General features: G+C 32.6%; 2 protein-coding genes across 2 annotated transcripts; both read left to right on the plus strand.

The window, feature by feature from the left end:
- The first annotated feature begins 8,289 nt into the window (after positions 1-8,289).
- LOC134708498 (metallothionein 20-I isoforms A and B-like) lies at positions 8,290-14,337 on the plus strand. Its single transcript, XM_063569092.1, has 3 exons — positions 8,290-8,567; positions 12,857-12,979; positions 14,199-14,337. Exons 1-3 carry the CDS (start codon positions 8,540-8,542, stop codon positions 14,270-14,272), a joined length of 225 nt encoding a protein of 74 aa, XP_063425162.1. The 5' UTR covers positions 8,290-8,539; the 3' UTR covers positions 14,273-14,337.
- Positions 14,338-21,323: 6,986 nt separating this feature from the next.
- LOC134708503 (uncharacterized) lies at positions 21,324-22,909 on the plus strand. Its single transcript, XM_063569106.1, has 2 exons — positions 21,324-21,973; positions 22,491-22,909. The coding sequence occupies exons 1-2, from the start codon at positions 21,458-21,460 to the stop codon at positions 22,656-22,658; spliced, it is 684 nt and encodes a 227-aa protein (XP_063425176.1). The 5' UTR covers positions 21,324-21,457; the 3' UTR covers positions 22,659-22,909.
- Positions 22,910-22,927: the final 18 nt, after the last annotated feature.

Consider the following 22,927-nt stretch of genomic DNA (forward strand, 5'->3'; position numbering starts at 1 on the left):
ATTCAGTCTAGCAGAAAATATATTAATACTGTTTGTACTGTTATGAGATTTCCATAGAGGAAAAACATTTCCTTAAGGGAAATTTGATGTTCAGAAATTTCCCTAGAGGAAATTTGAAATACAATGATTTCCTCAGAGGAAATTTGTTGTCTTGAATTTTCCTCCAAGGAAAAGTGTTTGTCAAAAATTTCCTCACAGGAAAAAGTATTTCCTCCAAGGAAAATTTGAAGCTACAAATTTCCTCACAGGAAAAAGTATTTCCTCAAAGGAAAATTTAAAGCTGCAAATTTCCTCGAAGGAAAATTTGAAGCTGCAAATTTCCTCAAAGGAAAAAGAATTTCCTCTAAGGAAAAAGAATTTCCTCTAAGGAAATAGAATTTCCTCAAAGGAAATAATTATGCAGCAAATTCCCTAAGGGAAATCTTTTTCCCTTGAGGAAAAAACAATTTCCCTTGAGGAAAAATCTTTTTCCTTCAGGGAAATTTGATTTCCCTTGAGGAAAAGTACTTTTCCTCTGAGGAAATTGTTGAAAAAAGGGGCATAACTTTTTCAACAGTGGTGCTAGAGCCAAATTTTTTTAGGACAAATATCAGGGAACCAATACCAACCAAGTTATCAACTTTGTTTTGACTAAACTCCAAAAATTAAGGTGACAACTTTTGCACTCAGCGGAATTGCAAACTTGTCCCGGAGACTGTTATATATGCAGAGTTTCAACGGAGGCAATTTCTTGGCATGACATATCTTAATATACATGTAATTCATAAATATGTCAGAAAAGTATATTTATATTGTTAGTATCAAGTAACGGTCTGTTATTCATTCAAACATCAGAATTATAAGCGACCTGCTAAACACCTTAATTTTGTTGGAAATATCTAGTATACATGTGGGCGAGTTTTTTTCGGAGGGGTAAACTTGTATTTTTTTTTAATGAAATCTTAAGTGCCGTGTGAAGATGACCTTGTATTACTTCTTAAAGATATATATTCTTTGTTGAAAGCCGCACAGTGACATATACTAGTTGTTAATGTGTGTGTCATTTTGGTCTCTTGTGGACAGTTGTCTCATAGGCAATCATACCACATCTCAAGTTCTTTTTTTAGCCTGTAATTCAGTGGTTGTCGTTGGTTTATGTGTTACATACTTGATTTTTGTTCGATTTGTTTATATATAAATAAGGCCGTTAGTTTTCTCGTTTGAATTGTTTTACATTGTCTTATCGGGGCTTTTTATAGCTGACTATATGCGGTATGGGCTTTGCTCATTGTTGAAGGCCGTACGGTGACCTATAGTTGTTAACGTCTGTGTCATTTTGGTCTATTGTGGACAGTTGTCTCATTGGCAATCGTAACACATATTCTTTTATAAAAAGGTTCTTGGGGAGGGGTTGGGGTGGGTGGGGATCTGGAAGGCTATGGATATTTTTTAGTTTCTAGTTTTTTGAGAAAAAAATGTAATTTGTTTTTAAGCCTGAGAAAAAAATGTGTGTTTCACCTTCGGCTGCCACTATATGTTATTATATAATTGAAAGAAGTTTTCGTCTTGTCGCCAAAACATAGATTTTCCCGAAAAAAGTCCATAGCCAACCACCTACCCCTCCCCCTTTTTAGAAAATCAAAAGAAGTTACTGCATATAGAGATAGAAAACATTTAATGAGTGAAATCGTGTAAGAATATTAAAAAATATTACCTAAAAAAATAAAAAAAAAACAAAAAAAATACTCAAAATATATATTAAAAGGGTAAGGCATATCCATAGCACCTGTAGTTATATTTAGGTCAGAAATGCTGAAATGATTCAATCATTTTATATTAAACTCTTATTTTCATTACCAAATATTATTACTGAAAACAGATAACGGCTATGTCAGTGTAGTACTAATTGACACTTTGACATAATTTAACATAGCTGATTTATAAATATGTATGGCAACATGCCAGAAACTATAAAAATAAAAATATTTTGCTTTGTGCAAAACATCACCTGACATAAACCGTCTGCAAAATCCCGGTTCAATCTACTTACTATGTTATGACGCAGTAAAGTATGGATTTTGACATGAGGCTCTCGAGAAGGGTTTATATGCTGTTTGACATACATTGTTTATAAAATGTAAAAAAAACATACAGAATTGAGTACAAATAAACTGCAAAATGATGTAATTCGATTATGTGTTTTATTCTTATTTAAACCAAGTCTTTGTTAAGTTAAGCTAGACAGAAATGTTGATTTTAACATATGAAATAGTATACACTATGTCGGCCCTCAGATAACATAGTTTTTGCACACGAAATTATATCGACATACTACAAGACAAAACACCACGTGACATAATCCGTGTGCAAACTTCTTGATCAATCTAATTACTATGTTATGACGCAGTAAAATATAAATATTGACATGAGGCTCTCGAGAAGGGTTTATATGTTGTTCGACATACATCGTAGTAATAAAATGTAAATATGCATTAAGAAAAAAAATACAAATAAAATATAGAATGATGTAAGTCGAACATATGTTTTTCACTAATTTAAGCGTAGCCTCTGTTATGTTTAGCTAGACATAAAATGATGATAATGACATACGACATAACATGCACTGTGTTGAACCTCAAATAAAATAGTTTTGCACACGAAATTTTCTCAGATTGTTATATAAAATGGGAATACTACTAGAATACAACCATTCTATTTTATATCATTTTAAGCAGAACAACTTCTACGAATAAAATGGCTGGACCTTGTAACTGCATTGCAAGTAAGTAGATTACATAATAGTTTACAATATTTTATAGAAATTTTACATGACATATAATATTTGGTGATTATTGAATAATCAAAGATTTATTCAAAATTGGTGCTTTAATTACTGCCGGGTAGAGGGGATATTGATATATATTTTTTTGATAATCCAGGATTAAGATTTTTTTTGTTATTAGTATGAAATGTGAGTATTATCCATTAGAAGTTCACTTTTTTATTGATTTTGTCCTCTGTTTCGCCTTCCTCACTTATTAGTTACTGATGAACATAATCGAAACTTTTCATTATTCATGGGGAGGCCAGAATGGTTCTTAAGGACTGTTTCCCATTGTCTTACCAGGGTAGAATATTCATTTTCAAAAGCACTTGGCTCCTTCCGAAAATCAAATGATCGTTCAACTTACCTGGATTTTCTTTAATTATTTGCGTGCAATTATCGTTATCTTGAATATCAAGGTACTGCTCAGGCCCGTAGCCAGGAATTTCCAAAAGGGGAGGGGGGGGGGGGGGTCGTTGGACTCATAAACTCGACTTTAACAGTCACAATTCGAACAGAACATTGACTTTAACAGTGCTTATTTGTTTTCAAGGGGGGTCTTCCCCCTGGCTACGGGTATGCTGCTAAAGATAATCGAATGTTTGCCATTTATGAAATTTAAGTGAAAGTTTAAAGAATGATTGTGAGTCTCTGAAATCACTTACATTGTTGTTTTACTTTATGTGTAGCAAACGTGTGTATCTGTGGAACAGGATGCAGCGAGAAATGTTGTCGATGTGGAGACGCCTGTAAATGTGCAAGTGGATGCGGATGTTCCGGATGTGCAGTTGTTTGCAGATGTCCAGGTTTGTTCCTATTTACAACTTTTTTGTAAATGTAGATATCCATTTTATTTACATAAAATTGAATTTTAACATGAAAATTAAATAAGAAGATGTCGTACGTCGTGATACGTGTGTGTTACAAGATCCGAATGGATACAGTATTTGGCCGTATTATAATTTTGATTTGTTTGCATTTTTTGTACCTATGATATTGTTTCGAAATCGTCCTGATACAAAATATATTTCATTACTTTTGCAAATGTCCTGATTAAGGAAAAAGTGTTGGCAAGGTTTGAAATATGGGCGTGGGGTGGTCAGGGGCGGATCCAGCTATTTCAAAAAGGGGGGTTTTAACCCAGGACAAAAGGGGGGAGGGTTCCAATTACATATCCCCATTCAAATGCATTGATCGTTCAAAAAAAGGGGGGCAACCCCTGGATCCGCGCCTGGGGGTGGGGTTGTTTTGTTATTGAAAAAAGTCTATTTTGAATTTCCTTAACTAAAAATCGTTTCAGAAGGAAAGATAAAGAAATAATTTGCTGTATGTTTTTCTCAAATTTATTTAGCCTCTTTTTTTCTTAATTCAAATCAATACATATGTTCATTTATTTGTATAAAATATACAATGACTCCAACAAAGTATGAAGTATCGGTGCTTAAGGTTTTATTATGTACAAAGTACTTAAAACTGTCCTTATACACGAAATTAGTATTTGATGCGATTGCACAGCAACACATTTAGCAAAAGCATCGAAAGAAGATTTGTCTTCTATAGTTTGTGCATAGAAGTATCGTGTTAGAATTTAACAGTTTTGGACTACTTTTCAACATAACGTGATGCCGTATGACCAATTACATAAAACTCCTACAGCGAACAAATGACACGGAGGCTAGGTCGACAATGAGCAAAACCGATACCGCATAGCAGCCAATGTATAAAAGACCTCGAAATCACAATTAAAAAAATAAATTAAGACTAGAAAACTAACGGCCTGATTTATGCACAGCACAATAAACAGCATGATTCGCCGTGGTACAACACAATGAGATGATTTCGTTAAGTAAGTTAGTGCGATATTTAGTTACATATAGCTATATATGAGGTATATAAACCAAATTACTTTTTCATAAGAGTTTAATGTGCAATTTGCACAAACATAATTCTTCTTTTAAAAAATATGAACACTTTTGGAGATTTCATTTTGAAGGTCTATATTCATATTGATATTTATTATGTTTCAGGTACGTGTGAGTGTGGATGTGATTGTACTGGTCCGACAGACTGCAAATGTAAACCTGGATGCTCCTGCAATTGAAACAAAGACAACAACAACGTTAACGTGCATAATCGTTTCATTCTTAGTCTAGTCATTCCTATCATGCATACGTACATTTTAATTCGTTAAATTCACTAGTATCAAATACACAACTGTTATAAATCTTTTTTGTTGAAAATATTTATTTTGTATTTAAAATGTTTTTAGTACATAAATGTCAATTCAATTTAATAAATGATTGTCGTTTAAACAGCTTTCGTTGATCAGTGCAGGAGTATCTGGTAATCTCAAATATGCAAAAAATATTTGTAGTAATCACATTATTGAGGTGATCAAGACAGGATTGTTCTCCATACATAGAAGGAAAACAATTTCATCTACTTGCTATACACATTAAATCTTAACATTTCATTTAAATTATATATAAGGGTACATAATGTATGTAATGTACAGCAAAGCGTAGACACCGGAGCTGTATTTCCATCAGATTGTCGTCAAAAAGTCAAACTGCTTCGATTGTCTCTAATAGAAAAGGAACGAAAGATACCAGAGGAACAGCCAACTCATAGATTAAAAATAAACTGGAAAAGCCATGGCTAAAAAATAAAGAGAGAAAAAGCAGACAAATAAAAGTATCTAAGACACACCACAAAAACGAAAGACTAAGCAACATTAACCCAACCAAAAAACTGGGGGTGATCTCAGATGCTCTGGAAGGTTAAGCAGATCCTAATCCACATGTGGCACTTATGATATTTAGTAGTAGTAAGCTATTCGTGGATGCATGTGGTCATTGTTTACCCCCAGGCCGGGTTAAGCATTGTTCTGGCTCCTTATTCAAATAAAAGACTTGAAAATTGATATTTGTTGGTCACACCAAGCACGCACCATTCAAAAGTACACATACTTCTATTCAATTACTAGTATTATGTCAATGCCCAGCTGAATATCATCCAATACTAGCCGTTTGCCGTTCAGCTGATATTAATCAATCAAAAATACACCAATCACGCGAAGGTATTTTCATTCCTCAATCGAAGTAGTTCTCTGGATCAAGGAATTGCAATGTGTGTGTGTGTGTGCGACTAGTTCTGAGTACTGTCAAGACTAGACCAGACGTGTCTCACCACAAAAAAAAACATCGCCTCTTCATTAAAGTATAATTATTCCTTTTACTCTAGTTTTCCCGTCTTTTCTTTTATGTTTGTTTGTGTTTTTGATTTGTAAATGTTGCACCTAGGGAAACAGATGTCTTACTGATCTTCATTTTAGGTCTCAATGAAAGCTTCGATCGTGTTACAACTGAATAATTTAATGAAATATTGTAAGTTGTTCTCACTATGAACTTCTCAATTACATGTTTGAAGAACGCCATTTCTGCTGAAACATAGTAGTGAGTGGCAGAAATTACATTCAAGTGATACATGTACAGAGGATTTGTTATTTTAGCCTTTTCATCACCTGTCAAATACAGGTATTCACCAATTAAAAATATGTTATGGGTATTTCAAAAATTATATTACCCTAGTCTGTTATAGCATATTTAAGTAACATTAATACATACATTTATTTATACTAGTACCCCAATCAAACTGTATTGTAGTGATGACTACGTGTGTATAACCAGACATGTACATATAAGGCGATGCTTGTGAAGTGTTTAAAATCGTGAAGATGAATGTGCAACTACAACGATTATTTTTTCAATTCTCAACTGTCTGCTTTAACTTGTCCCCTCATTTTCATTGGTTCGGTGTAGCTTGGTTGTAATGTTTGTGGCGTACCAGACTAATTATCAGATTAAAAAGAATGTATGCCCAATTAGCACAAACCGACACATATAAACTACTGTTATTGAAACATAGTAAGCAAGAACACGTTTAATGTACGAAATTAAGTTTATACTATTATAAAAAAAAAAATAACAGCACAAAAAAAAGTTCACACATTTAAAAATAGGGAGGACCAAGCGCATGTGCAGTCATATTGAAGTCTTTGATACTGAAATTAGAAATATTCCTTTATTTTTTTATGTCAACAATTAAAATAATCGGCTTATTGAAACATTTGAATTAAAACAGTGAGCCACAAGGCTAATGTCAATACCGAAAAGAGATTACAACTTGTGCTTGATATTAATGTTTGTCAGTTATATTAGTGTAAAATTGAAATTAATCTTTCTTACTATGAAATGTCATTGTGACATAGTTTTACATATCTCATTCATAAATATGTATGAAAACTTACTAGAAAGAATTAATCTACAATATAAATAGTATAGTATTTATGGTCAGTTTGTGTTCATTCAAACACTTAAACGGATGCGATAGATATCATACAGGACATTAAAACACAAAAGTAGAACACAAATGGAAGACAAAAGAGAAAAGCGTGTCTATTTTCTAGTTAAACTGATTAACTGCGCCAAATTCAAAGCCATCACTCGAAAATAAGACAAAGAACTGATAAAAACACGTTCTCTAAATTCCCTCGGGCTTTTGAGCTTTTGGTATACATGTATATTGGCGAGTTATTTACGCGAGTGACGAAGTTATTCTTTTTTAAAGTCATATTTAGGTTTTTGATACTAAGCTTATTAGAAATACTCTCGTATAAATTTATGTTAGGTATCAGTATCAGATCTTCAACTGATTGAACCACTTTATATTAAACTATTATTCTCATGGCCAATTTAATTAAAGAACAGATAGCGGCTCGTACATATTTCAGTGTAGGATCGATATTTTAATCATTCCTATTATCAAATATCATTTTGACATAATTAAACATAACAAATCATAAACATGTATACGGCAACGTGCCAGAAAGTATAAAAATAATAATATTTTGATGTTTACAAAACATCACCTGACATAAACCGTGTGCAAAATTCCGGTTCAATCTAATTACTATGTCATGACGCAGAAAAATATAGATTTTAACATGAGGCTCTCGAGAAGGGTTTATATGTTGTTCGACGTACATCGTGTTTATAAAATGTATACATACATTAAGAATTGAGTACACATAAAATGTAGAATGATGTAATTCGATGAGATTATATATTTTTATAGTAATTTAAACTAAGTCGTTGTTAAGTTAAGCTATACAGAAATATTGATTATGACATATGACGTAATATACACTATGTCGGCCCTCAGATGACATAGTTTTGCACACGAAATGTTTTCATATAATATAGATATCGGCATAGAGGCAAAACATCACGTGACATAAACCGTGTGCAAAACTCTTGATCAATGTTATTACTATGTTATGACGCAGTTAGATATAAATATGGACATGAGGCTCTCGGGAAGGGTTTATATGTTGTTCAACTTACATTGTAGTTATTAAATGTAAATATGCCTTAAGGAAAAAAGTACAAATAAAATATAGAATGATATTAGTCGATCATATGTTTTTCACTAATTTAAGCCTAGTCTCTGTTAAGTTAAGCTAGACTAAAAATGATGATAATGACATACGACATAGTATGTACTATGTTGAACATCAGATGACATAGTTTTGCACACGAAATTTTCTATGTTGAACCTCAGATGACATAGTTTTGCACACGAAATCTTCTCAGATTGTTATATAAAAATGGACATACTACCAGAATACAACCATTCTATTTTATATCATTAAGCAGACAAACCTCAACGAATAAAATGGCTGGACCTTGTAACTGCATTGCAAGTAAGTACTTTACATATATAAACTATTTTATAGAAATTTTACATAACATATATTATTTGGTAATAATTAAAACAAATAGATGCTATGTATCTTGTGTCTAACAAAATGTTAAACAGTAAATTTTGGATAATTGAAAAATTAAAGACTTTAATCAAAATTGGTGCTATAATACCTACCAGTAGAGATATTGATAGATGTGTTATTTTTGTAATCCAGGATAGAGAATGAATTGTTATCAATATGAAATGTAAGATATTAAAGTATTATGCATAAGTTGTACACTCTTCTATTTATTTTGTCCTGCGTTCCCTCCCCTGTTACATGCCCGCCTTACTTATTAGTTACTGATAAGTATAAAGGACAACATTGCATTATCCATGGGTAGGGCAGACGGGTAACTAAGGACTGAATATCTATTTTATATATTGCTATCCACACTAAGTGTTTCCCATTGTCTTACCAAGGTAGAATATTTATTTTCAAAATGCTCATCGCTGGCTCTATCCGAAAATCAGATATTCATTAAACTTTCTTGGGTTTTGTTGATTTATTTCATGCAATTATTATAATCTTGAATATCAAGGTACTGCTAAAGATAATCCAATGTTTGCCATTTATTATACGACCGCAAATTTTGAAAAAATTTTCGTTGTATATTGCTATCACGTTCGCGTCGTCGTCTGCGTCGTCGTCGTCGTCGTCGTCGTCGTCGTCCGAATACTTTTAGTTTTCGCACTCTAACTTTAGTAAAAGTGAATATAAATCTATAAAATTTTATAACAAGGTTTATGACCACAAAAGGAAGGTTGGTATTGATTTTGGGAGTTTTGGTCCCAACATTTTAGGAATTAGGGGCCAAAAAGGGCCCAAATAAGCATTTTCTTGGTTTTCGCACTATAACTTTAGTTTAAGTTAATAGAAATCTATGAAATTTTGACACAAGGTTTATGACCACAAAAGAAAGGTTGGGATTGATTTTGGGAGTTTTGGTTTCAACAGTGTAGGAATTAGGGGCCAAAAAAGGGCCCAAATAAGCATTATTCTTGGTTTTCGCACAATAACTTTAGTTTAAGTAAGTAGAAAATAATGAAATTTAAACATAATGTTTATGACCACAAAAGGAAGGTTGGTATTGATTTTGGGAGATTAGGTCCCAACAGTTTAGGAATTAGGGCCCAAAAAGGACCCAAATAAGCATTTTTCTTGGTTTTCGCACCATAACTTTAGTATAAGTAAATAGAAATCTATGAAATTTAAACACAAGGTTTATGACCATAAAAGGAAGGTTGGTAATGCTTTTGGGAGTTTTGGTCCCATCAGTTTAGGAATAAGGGGCCCAAAGGGTCCAAAATTAGACTTTGTTTGATTTCATCAAAATTGAATAATTGGGGTTTTTTGATATGCCGAACTTAACTGTGTATGTAGATTTTTAACTTTTGGTCCCGTTTTCAAATTGGTCTACATTAACCCCTTCCTGTTCCCATCGGTACTCTGGTACCGATGGGCTATATTTTTTGGTAACTAACTTGCGCAAAGTATTGAATCTTTGACATTTGTAGACGTACAGAAGTGGTTGATGGCTCAAATCAATCCCCTATATCACAGCTGTGTGATTAGTGGTGCCTAAAACTTCTTCCGAGTACGGTTTGGTATCACATCGCCCCTAACGGACAACGTTTTCTCCTGTAAAAACCGTGTTTTTTTTTTTGATTTGAACCTAATATTTCCGTCGAGTATGGGAAAATAAACTGTTGATTTTAGGGGCAATATGACTTTTTTTATTAACTTCGCCGTGTATTTTTGAAGGAAACTATTCAAAGTATGATTAAAACTTGTACTTAAGTGAAAAAAGTGATTGAAAGTGTACCAACGCAATCATTTACTTGAAATGCACTCTCAATTTGTGGTCATTTCTTTCCAAATTAATTGAAAAAAAGACAAAAAAGACAAAAAGTCATGAATTTTTTTTTTTCGAAGTTGAAATAGATGTAACAGATCATTGTTTCTGGTGTGCCTGGTTATGGAAATGTCGAAAACACTTTTGTTCAAATAAAGAAACCGGTAAACATCTAGAAAAAAATGGCAGACTAAAGTATGATATCATCCTATATTTGCTCAAAATAATGGGTTTTACAACAATTCTATGTTATATCGAGACTTAATTTCTAAACGAAAACAGTAAACAGGCTGATTATTTGATTACTTTCACTTCGTTGCTTTATGAAAGAGTTAAGTATTAAAATTTCGATGTATTAAACTGTAACTCCCGTGGTCCAGTGGGAAGCTGCACTAGCCCATAGCAGGAAGATTGCATGTTCGAACCTCAAAGCCGGAGGTGAAAAAATAATTTCCTATATTAATTGAAACTTAACTTAACTTTACTTTCAATTTCAAAAAGAGGGTCATGAATACATACAAAAGTCAACTTAAAAACAATGTTTGTATGTTTTTAAAAAATGTGTGTCCTAATTGCACCACAACCCCCCCCCCCCCCCCCCGCCCCCCCCCCCCCTTAAACTAAAACCTCATAGGCCCAAAACACCAAAGTTATTATTGGTAATTCATTGAATCTTTACTTTCAAAGTCAAAATTCCATGTGCTGCTTGGAAAAACATAATTTAAGCTAAAATTTGTGTCAAGTATAAGATTTTGACGAAAAAACGGCTGAAAACCGTTATTTTGCATGTTGCGGGCATCCACGTTTGGGGGGCATATAGCACGTATTTCCTCCAACTATACCATAATGGTAACTTTCCGGTGTCTATCAGACTTAGGACATTGCTTTGACACTTAAACTTTATCCTATTAGCCCTTATAAAAGTCTCCACACGACCTTTTTCGGAAGACTTTTGTATTTATTTACTTTTTTTTCGCAAGTCACGTGACTTTTGGACAGATAACACGTGACTTCAAAAGACAAAACTTCTGATATATTATATTTTTTGAAATATTTTATCATTTATCTCTCAAATGGACCTAAAACGACCTTTATGTAAGCCTCAGTGCGAATGCTATATGCGATTGAACTTTGATAGTGTCTTTCCATAAGTTTACGTCCAATTTGGCGGAACGTGAAAGGGTTAAGGTCCAACGGGTCCAAAATTAAACTTCGTTTGATTTTGACAAAAAAATTATCGGTCGGGTTCTTTGATATGCTGAATCTAAAAATGTACTTAGATTCTTGATAATCGGCCCAGTTTTCAAGTTGGTCCAAATCGGGGTCCAAAATTAAACTTTGTTTGATTTCATCAAAAATTGAATAAATGGGGTTCTTTGATATGCCAAATCTAACTGTGTATGTAGATTCCTCATTTTTGGTTTTGTTTTCAAATTGGTCTACATTAAAGTCCAAAGGGTCCAGAATTAAACTTAGTTTGATTTTAACAAAAATTGAAATCTTGGGGTTCTTTGATATGCTGAATCCAAACATGTACTTAGATTTTTGATTATGGGACCAGTTTTCAAGTTGGTCCAAATCAGGATCTAAAATTATTTTATTAAGTATTGCGCAATAGCAAGTCTTTTCAATTGCACAGTATTGTGCAATGGCAAGAAATATCTAATTTCACAGTATTGTGAAATAGCAATTTTGTTTTTAATAAGAGTTATCTTTCTTTGTCCAGAATAGAAAGCAAGAAATATCTAATTGTAAGATTTTTTTTTATTTGGAGTTATCTTTCTTTGTCCAGAATCAACTTAAATCTTTGTTATTATATATACAATATACAATGTATATTCACTTTTTACTACCAACTGATAAATTAAAATAATCCTTACCATTCAGTGATAACAAGCAGTTTTTTTTACATCTTAATATTTTATGATGTATTTAAATGAGTAGTAATTGTTGCAAACTCCATCAGAAATTTTAATTGAGATTAGTTTTGGAATAAGGGATAGGGGGATGTGATTAAAAAACTTGGGTTCAATTTTCTCATTTGAAATTTCATAAATAAAAAGAAAATTTCTTCAAACATTTTTTTGAGAGGAATAATATTCAACAGCATAGTGAATTGCTCTAAGAGAAAACAAAAATTTTAATTTCATTAGAACACATTCATTCTGTGTCAGAAACCTATGCTGTGTCAACTATTTAATCACAATCCAAATTTAGAGCTGAATCCAGCTTGAATGTTATGTCCATACTTGCCCCAACCGTTCAGGGTTCAACCTCTGCGGTCGTATAAAGCTACGCCCTGCGGAGCATCTGGTGTAATTTAAGTGAAAATTTAAAGAATAATTTTGAGTCCCTAAAAATCACTTATATTGTTGTTTTACTTTATGTGTAGCAAACGTGTGTATCTGTGGTACCGGATGCAGCGAGAAATGTTGTCGATGTGGAGACCTCTGCAAATGTGCAGGACTTAATGGATGCGCATGTTCCGGATGTACAGTTGTTTGCAGATGTTCAGGTTTGTTTATATTTACAACTTTTTAGTAGATTTTCATTTTATTTACATAATTTGATTTTTTACATACAATATAATAAGAAGATGTGCGAGGTCTTGTTCTTCTAGATTAAAGTATCAATAAGTACACATGGAACTGATTCAGTGTTGAGACGCCGTAAACAGTCTCTAAACGGCACGACCGTGGCCAATTTCTTAAAATCAACAAAACGAATAGATATGATGTCGAATTAATGTACCTATAATTGTACATATATAACAACTTATAATTTATCATGTTGATATTTTACAAAGACAATAGTATTTTCAGTGTTTTCCTTTTGCAGAACCAGTAACTGCCTTAAATTGTATACATATGTGTTAAAAATCCGAATGGATAAAGTATTTGACTGTATTATGATTTTTATTTGTTTGCATTTGTTTGTACCTATGAAATTGTTTCGAAAATGTCCTGATACTAAATAGGTTTTATTACTTGTGCAAATGTCCTGATTAAGGAAAAAGTGTTTGAAATGTTGGAGATGGAGTCGTGGGGTGGGGTCGGTGTGTTATTTAAAAAAGGGTATATTCTTAATTTCCGGAACTAAAAAATCGTTTCAGAAGGGAAGTTAAAGAAATAACTTGCTGTATGTATTCGTTTAACATTGTTTAGCTTCTTTTTTCTTTTCTAAATTAAAAGGAAAACATATGTTCATTTATTCAAAAACAAATATCAATGTTCGAAAAAAATATAAACTATTGGTGATTAAGATTATTATTATGGACTTTAAACTGTCCTTATACACGAAATTGAAATTCGATTCAAACGCATAAAACATTTAGCAGAAAGATTCGAAGAACATTCGTTTGCTATAGTTTGTTCATAGAAGTCCCATGTTAGATTAAAGCAGTTTTGACTGACCTTTCAACACAATAAGATGCCCTATGATCACATGCATAAAACTCAAAAAGCGAACAAATGACATGGAGGCTACGTCAACAATGAGCAAAAACCGATACCGTATATAGTATGGTATAAAATGAGATGATTGGGTTTAGTAAGTTCATGCGATATTGAGTTTTATATATACGGTATGCGGACAAAACAACTTTTTCATAACAGTTTAATGTGCAATTTGCACACATATAATTCTTCCTTTAAAAAGGATTGACACCTTAATATGGAAATTTCATTTTAAATGTCTATATATTTATATTGATATATAAATATATATTATTTTAGGTATCTGTGAATGTGGATGTGATTGCACTGGTCCAACAGACTGCAACTGTGAATCTGGGTGCTCCTGCAATTGAAGCAAAGACAGCCACAACGTTAACGTGCATAATCGTTTCATTCTTAGTCTAGTCATTCATATCATTCATACGTACATTTTAATTTGTTATGTTCACTAGAATCAAATACACAATTTTTATAAATCTTTTTTGTTGTAAATATTTATTTTGTATTTAAAATGTTTTTAGTCCATCAATGTCAATTCAATTTAATAAATGATTGTCGTTTAAAAAGCCTTTGTTGTTCGGTACAGGATTATATAGTTATCCCAAACATGCAAAATACATTTTAGTTATCACATAACTCATGAGAACAACGCAGGAAAGTTCTCCAGACATACAATCGAAACAATTTCATCTACTTGCTATACACATAAAATCTAAACATTTCATTTCAACTCGTCCATCGAACCAATTGATTAGGGTACGTAATGCATGAAATGTACAGCAACGCGTAGACAACGGAGTTGTATCAGATTGTCGTCAAAAAGTCGACCTGCTTCGATTGTTTCTAATAGAAAAGGAACGAAAGATACCAGAGATAACAGCCAGAACATAGATTAAAAATCAACTGAAACCCAGTAACAGGTAGAAAAATTAAGGGTTTGAATTCATAGAACAAAAAAGGGGCAGTGGCAAATATTTCATGTATTTTGTTTTGAAATGTAGTTTTACTTTCCATATTCGGTATTTATTCTGATGTAAGCTCCACGTGGTAAAAATCACGTTTCACGTTGAAAATAGAGAGCACCAAAATATGGGGTGTTCCACAGGGAATATTTTTATCTTATGAACTCTACATTTGAAAGGGTTATTATTATTTTTATTTATTTAAAAGAGAAAAACGAATGTAAAACAAATTGTGAATGGTCTTTCTACCTTTCTCCCGGCCATGGCTAAAAAATAAAAAAGGAAAAGCAGACAAATGATAGTACACAAAACACACCACAAAAAAGAAATTCTAAGCAACATTAACACTACCAATAACCTGTTGTGATCTCAGATGCGTCGGATGGTTAAACAGATCCTAATTCACATGTGGCACTTATGTTATTTAGTAGTAGTAAACTCTTTGTGGATGTATGTGGTCAATGTTACAACCAGGGCTTCATTAAGCATTGATCTGATTCCCAATTCAAACAAAAAAACTTGAAAGTTGAATTTTGTTGGTCACACCAAGCACGCACCATTCAGAAGTACACATACTTTTATTCAATTACTAGTATTATGTCAATGCCCAGCTGAATATCATCCAATATTAGCCGTTTGCCGTTCGGCTGATATTTATCAATCAAAATTAAATCACTCATACGAAAGAATTTTCATTCCTCAATCGAAGAAGTTTTCTGGATCAAGGAAATGCAATGTGTGTGTTTGTGCGTGTGTGTGTGTGTGTGTGTGTAAGGATAGTTCTGATTACTGTCAGGACTAGATCAGTCGTGTCTTACAACAAATAATATTTCCTCTTTCTTAAGTATACTTATTCCTTTAACTCTAATTTTCCCGTTGTTATGGGGTTCGTGTTGTTTATTCTTTAGTTTTCTATGTTGTGTCATGTGTGCTATTGTTTTTCTGTTTGTCTTTTTCATTTTTAGCCATGGCGTTGTCGGTTTGTTTTAGATTTACGAGTTTGACTGTCCCTTTGGTGTCTTTCGTCCCTCTTTTATGTTCGTGAATGTTTTTGATTTGTAAATGTTGCACCTGGGGAAACAGATGTCTCAATGATCTTCTTATGATGTCTCAATGGAAGTTTCGATCGTGTTGCAACTGAATAATTTATTTAAATAAATATTGCAAGTTGTTCTCACTATTAACTTCTCAATTACATGTTTGAGGAACGCCATTTCTGAAGACAAATAGTAGTAAGTGGTAGACATTACATTCAACTGATACATGTAAAGAGGATTTGTTATTTTAGCCTTTTCATCCCTTGTCAAATACAGGTATTCATCAATTAAAAATGTGTTATGGGTACTTAAAAAAATAGCATACCCTAGTCTGTTATGGCACATTTAAGTAATATTAATAAATACATTTGTGTGTATTAGTACCCCAATCAAACTGTGTTTTAGTGATGACTACGATTGATAACCAGACATATAAGGCCGTATTCACATTGACCTAAATTCGGTGTTGTGTTAGTGTAACTCACACGTAAACTAAACACAATTGCGTTCCCATTGATAAAACTCAATGTTTACATGTAGTTTAAATCATGTTTTATCTACACACAGTCGATAGTCAATGTAGGCCTTGTGTAGGTTAAGTGTACACAAAACTAGTTATTTAGGACATTAGTTTTACCGTGTATATATTTAAGGAGGAAACTATTTTTGAGTAAAATTGATATTGTTGATAATTATTAGTATAGTTCTTTACAGAAATTGTTGTCTAAATTTTACAGATGTTTTTTGTTAAAAAAAAATAACGTACTTTATTAACCCCTGATCAAGATTAAAAGCAGCATCATTGCCGAACCCATAAGGCAGCAACCAATTGATTTTCGGGGAGGGGGGGCTTTTATAGTTGAGTATAAAACATAAAGAAAAAGGGGTGGGGGTGTGGAGCTATGGCTTTTGTTTTGGAAACAAGAAATGTAACCAGTTTTTGGCCCTGAAAAAAAATTGTTTGTTTCACCCTCAGCTGCCACTATATATGATGCTAAAATTGATTTCGACTTGTCACCAAAGTTTGTCCTGAAAAAAATCAATAGCTCACGCCCCCTACCTCCACTCTCCAACCCCCTCCACAAAAAATGAAGTAAATAGTTGCTGCCTAATTCATTTGAAAAGGTCTTCCCGAATCGACTTGACGTACTTAGAAATATTCGCCACTGGTCTTTACTAAAACAACGAATCACTCAAAAATGCACGAATAAAAAAAAGTGTGAGGTAAATGATATGTTTGTCTAGTATCTCAGATCCGTTAAATAACACTGAAAATAAATAAAAAAAACGTTACCCAATTCCCTTACCAAATACTCCTTGGAGAAGAAATACCATTTGAAACGAACATAAAAGATACATTCTGTAAAAATGTAGTGATCCCTTATATCTCAATCCTCTTTTTCGGCTGTAAGCACGCTGCAGAAGCTAACGTTTTCTGATGCGTAATCGAGACATCTCTAGTATATTCAAACTACTGCAAATTATAAAAATGGCTTTCTTAAAGTAGCAACCCACTTAACTTTAAAAAAAGGGGGAGGGTTATTATTTTATGTGAGTCAGATTTTTTTTCACGCGTACGTTTTTATTCCATTTTTTTCGATGCTGGTGATCAAATACTTTTTTTTCAATATTTAATACTATTATGTATAGGGAAACTCTTGATTCAGAATATTTTTTTTATCATCTGTATGACAATTTTTTTTTTAATCAAATTGGGGATCGGAATATTTCCATTCCCACCCCAAATGGTTGTTCCCTTACCGCTAGAAAAATTGTCCAAAAATTTTGAATTCAGTTCTACGTAATGAACAGTTAAATGACATATAGTTTACAAGTGGGAACAAATCTTATGTACAGGTAGCTAAACAAGGTGTATAGATGTGAACAGATGAAATGTGAAACCAGTGTACACTACACCAAATTAATTGTAAACATGTTTACTCTACACGGAGTTTGGTGTGAACACGGCCTAAGACGACGCTTGTGGATTGTTTAAAATCGTGAAGATTAATGTGCAACTACAACGATTTTTTTTTCAATTTTCAACTGTCTGCTTTAACTTGTCCCCTCATGTTCATTGGTTCGGTGTAGCTTGGTAGTAATGTCGGTGGCGTACCAGACTAATAAGCAGATTAAACAAGAACTATCTTTAAAAAAGATATCCGACGTATTTAGATTTGAGTACTAGTATATGTTTAAAACTATCATTTCGATAACCCTCAGAAGCACAAAGACTTAATGATGCAGGACCTCTTTAATAAAGTCTCCATCTGAATGTAACTGAAAGAAAGTTTTACTAAGTCTGGTTATATTAGAAAGACAATAATATATAAGAATATTGTGATGACACCTAAAATTTTTATTTGTCAAAAAATCTAGTGCAAATAAAAAGAATCAAATATACATTTTCTACTGTTAACATTAAACTTAATTCATGGTTAACAAAGCTAGAAACTATTGGTAGTGTAAGTAGTATCTTTCTGTTTACATTCACCAAAACCCCGCGGAAATCTCACATGCGTAGGTGCGTTCAAAAAGTCATGTACGTTCGTACAACAAAGTTTACATTAAAAATCATATAATTATATAATTGTCCCGAATAAACAGCTGTCATGGATGCAAAGAGCTATTGGAGAAACAATTATTTCAATAAAAATGAAAATCTTTGTTAAATCTAGTTCAAATATTTATAGTTTTTCACTTGCTTTCCATCACGATATAATTTTCGAGACGTTTTTTCAAACACAAACAAATCACCCAACATGACAACATTTTGTCCAATCACAGTAAGGATTTTCGAGCATGCGTGTTACCATAGTGAAGCGTCCTTTAGGTGTCAGACCACCAATTACTCCCTCAAATTTAGAACGTATGTAAAAGTAGGCCTACTCGGGACAAAAAATAGTGCATTTGATGTCATTGTTTACTTAAACTACCCAACAAATTTGCAGAAATGAAACTTTTGGTGAAAGAGAAATATATTTAGACCATTTTGAGCCCAAATTTACTTGTCTATGACTTGAAATTAAAAATTGAGGATTAATGCGCTCCATAGTATACTAATTTAAGATTTCAAGAAAACCAGAGGTTATTTTTAGTGGTACATCCATTCGGAAGGTCTCTTCTTTCTTATATGGCTTTAAAGGTATGTCGAAAATTGGCATGAAGAAAGGTGATATCTGTACAATTCAGGACATACCTGGTTTGTAAGAGGTTAAACTTAAGATAAAAAATTTAGAAAGCTATGAAAATTGCAAAATTTGGTTGAACAGATAGGGACTTTTAATTGGTGGTCTGACACCTTTAAAGAAAATGCGGTGAAACCTCAAATTCAGAAAACAATTGATTTTTTTTACTTAACTGATCATATGAAGTGATAGTAGTCACATTTCAATCTTTTTGGGGTCAAAAAGTCACATATTGCAAACTTAGAGCCTTAAACTTGAATTTGTGCTATTTTTAGCTTTTCCCACCCTGACAATATGCTTTACATAAAAAAAATTGTCCCAAATTGTTATAAATGCACAGTAAGTTGTTTCTGTGGTATCAACATTAAAACATGGTTATTTTACTACCAAAAAAAGTTGTTGTCATCAAGATTTAATGAAATTATTTGATTTTTATCCCTTATATCATTGCGTCATATCATGTATTTGGGAGATAACATAGCCTGATGTAAACATTGCAAAAACTCACAAAAATCCCATTTTTTTTTTTTATCTCAAATGAAAGTTTTATACCTTAAGTTGTATCAACTTATAGTAAATAAAACAGTTAAATGACCATGACTGCACTTTTGATCATTTAATAGTTCCATTACTTACACCAGGTGTAAAAAAGGGGGGTCAATATTCCTTGACTCTTCAATACCTTGGATTTTTTACTTAACCCATGTTAAAAATTGTGGAAAGTCTTTTAAGTAGTAGAACAAACAAGAAAAAAATCAACAAAACTGATCTTGATATTGAAAGTTTATGTTCCTGTAGCCCAAAATGAAATTTTCAAGTATTTTCTATCAAAGTCATATATTACAGTCAGTTTAAATTGAGCTGTGAAATTTGTAATATAAGTCACATTATGCTCAGATAAGCTGTTTCTGACTTCAAATTGACTAAGGATTAAGAATAAAGCAAAGCAAAGATTTCTGAGCAACTTTTTTGGCTCTTTAGGTGTCAGACCACCAATTACTCCCTCAAATTTAGAACGTATGTAAAAGTAGGCCTACTCGGGACAAAAAATAGTGCATTTGATGTCATTGTTTACTTAAACTACCCAACAAATTTGCAGAAATGAAACTTTTGGTGAAAGAGAAATATATTTAGACCATTTTGAGCCCAAATTTACTTGTCTATGACTTGAAATTAAAAATTGAGGATTAATGCGCTCCATAGTATACTAATTTAAGATTTCAAGAAAACCAGAGGTTATTTTTAGTGGTACATCCATTCGGAAGGTCTCTTCTTTCTTATATGGCTTTAAAGGTATGTCGAAAATTGGCATGAAGAAAGGTGATATCTGTACGATTCAGGACATACCTGGTTTGTAAGAGGTTAAACTTAAGATAAAAAATTTAGAAAGCTATGAAAATTGCAAAATTTGGTTGAACAGATAGGGACTTTTAATTGGTGGTCTGACACCTTAAGTTAAAAGTGCACAAACCGAAACTATACCGACCACGTCGGAATAAAAATGTATGCCCAATTAGCACAAACCGACACATATAAACTACTGTTATTGAAACATAGTAAGCAAGAACACGTTTAATGCACGAAATTAAGTTAATACAATTATAAAAAAAAATTACAGCTCATAAAAAAGTTCACACATATAAAAATAGGGAGGACCATGCGCATGTGCATTCATATTGAGGTCTTTGATACTTAAATTAGAAATATTCCTTTATTTTGTTATGTCAACAATTGAAATAATCGGCTTATTAAAACATTTGAATTAAAACAGTTAGCCAAAAGGCTAATGTCAATACTGAAAAGAGATAACAACTTGTACTTGATATTAATGTTTGTCAGTTATATTAGTGTAAGATTAAAGTTAATCTTTCTTACTATAAAATGTCATTGTGACATAATTTTACATATCTCATTCTTAAATATGTATCAAAACTTACCAAAAAATATAAATCTACAATATATATAGTATAGTGTTTATAGTCAGTTTGTTTCCATTCAAACACTTAAAGGGATGCGATAGATATCATAGGTGATATTAAAACACAAAAGAAGAACATAAACTACATTAAACTATTATTCTCATGGCCAATATTATTAACGAACAGATAGCAGCTTGTACATATGTCAGTGTAGGATCGATATTCTATTCATTCCTATCATCAAATAACCCGAATAATCCAGTCGTTATATTACGCTCCCTATCGATCACTACATTAACGCCTGAATGCATCCACGATAAAAATGCGTCAGACCGGAAAATTGTGACGCGTTGCATTATGGGTATTTTCTAAACATACACAATGGCGCCAAAATAAGGAGGAGCATAGTAATCCCACAACAAAAGATGTGCAATGGAGTGGGAAAGTAGTGTTTGTTTACATTGTTCACACGTGTTTGACAAGAATTTGAAAAGTGAAAGAAGAAGAAAGGTTTCTAACATCTGTGATTTGGATTTTATAGACATTATAGCCAAAACTTATAGCCTTGATTTTGATCTGTTGAAAAAATTTCTCGACGCGAATGAAGATTTATTTATATGTGCAAAATGTTATAATTCTGTTAAATCAGTTTCAACAAACAGTAAAAAATATGATCAGTCAAAAACATCTTTAACAGATTCTGCCTCCAATGACTTTAAGAACTTGTCTATACAGATAGAATACCGTTCTATTCCCAGTAACAATGTCAATGACAGAAGTGCACTAAAAAGAAACAGGAGTAGCCTTACTCCCACCAAGTCTGGATGTACGCCTAGAGCTAAGAAACAAGATAAAAATGTCTCAACAACGAAAACACCAAAGAATAATAGACGACGTCTCTGCTTCTCTGACAAGAAATCAACACAGTCTCCAGGCCCTAAAGTAAAGGTAAGCATCTGCAACTGAAATTATGATTCAGCCATATATGCATGAAAAAAGGATTTTCTTTTTCTTCTTGAGTGTTTGATTAACACAGGATATACATAAAACTGACAAACAAGATTATGTATGATTGCCAATTATACAGCTCTTAATCCAAGACCCAATGATATGTCATAAATGTAGTAGAACTTTAAAATATGTTACCAGGTTACAGTATGGGTTTATGACTCAGATTCTTGGTACATTATTGGAACTACATGTACATAGGTAAAATGTAATTTCAATGTTTTAAATGTAAAAATGTATAAAGTCTACATTTTTTCTAAAGCAAACAGACAGAAAACGATTACATGTATACAAAATATATATACATGTACATGTATATAAGCACTCGTATATAAGTACTCATTTATATTTAATGCATGCGCATCAACCTGCATAATGTTGTCATGGTTGTACAATGCATGTGTACACAATACATTTATTTGTGCAATAAAAGTAACTGTTGAGATTTATCTTTCAGGTGAACATAGGGTATCGTGGAAGTTCAAGGAACACAGTTTTGAAAGGACATGAGAAGTTGGCATGTCGTGCCTTAGTACATGAAGCAGTACAAAACAGCTGTAAATCACATGTTCGCATTAGATGCAAAGAAAGAAATTGGCATTGTCATCAAAAAGAAAATCAATAAAGAAATAACAGAAATAGTAAAAAACAAAGACTCCTTATTAAGGTGATCAAATCTTTCTTCCTTCTCCTGGAAATCCGCCTACAGACAATTAGAGAATAAATGTCCTTTGACAATGGACCTCCTTCAGACAATATGTGGGGAGAAGAAAAAAAATGAACCGAGACTTGTCACCAGCATGGCCGTCCTTCTGTTTACCAGAAATCAGCAAATGAACACTATTCAATCTATAAACAGTGTGTTAATGTTCTGAGGACATGTTAGAACAAAGG

This window comes from Mytilus trossulus, chromosome 1, assembly GCF_036588685.1.
Source record: "Mytilus trossulus isolate FHL-02 chromosome 1, PNRI_Mtr1.1.1.hap1, whole genome shotgun sequence".
Classification (NCBI taxonomy): Eukaryota; Metazoa; Mollusca; class Bivalvia; order Mytilida; family Mytilidae; genus Mytilus; species Mytilus trossulus.

Bases quoted from the DNA above. Each gene is read 5' to 3' on its own strand.
- LOC134708498 (XM_063569092.1), top strand. From the start codon at position 8,540: ATGGCTGGACCTTGTAACTGCATTGCAA. The intron at 8,568-12,856 runs GTAAGTACTTTA...CTTTATGTGTAG, and splicing joins ACCTTGTAACTGCATTGCAA to CAAACGTGTGTATCTGTGGT. The intron at 12,980-14,198 runs GTTTGTTTATAT...ATATTATTTTAG, and splicing joins AGTTGTTTGCAGATGTTCAG to GTATCTGTGAATGTGGATGT.
- LOC134708503 (XM_063569106.1), top strand. From the start codon at position 21,458: ATGGAGTGGGAAAGTAGTGTTTGTTTACATTGTTCACACGTGTTTGAC. The intron at 21,974-22,490 runs GTAAGCATCTGC...TTTATCTTTCAG, and splicing joins CTCCAGGCCCTAAAGTAAAG to GTGAACATAGGGTATCGTGG.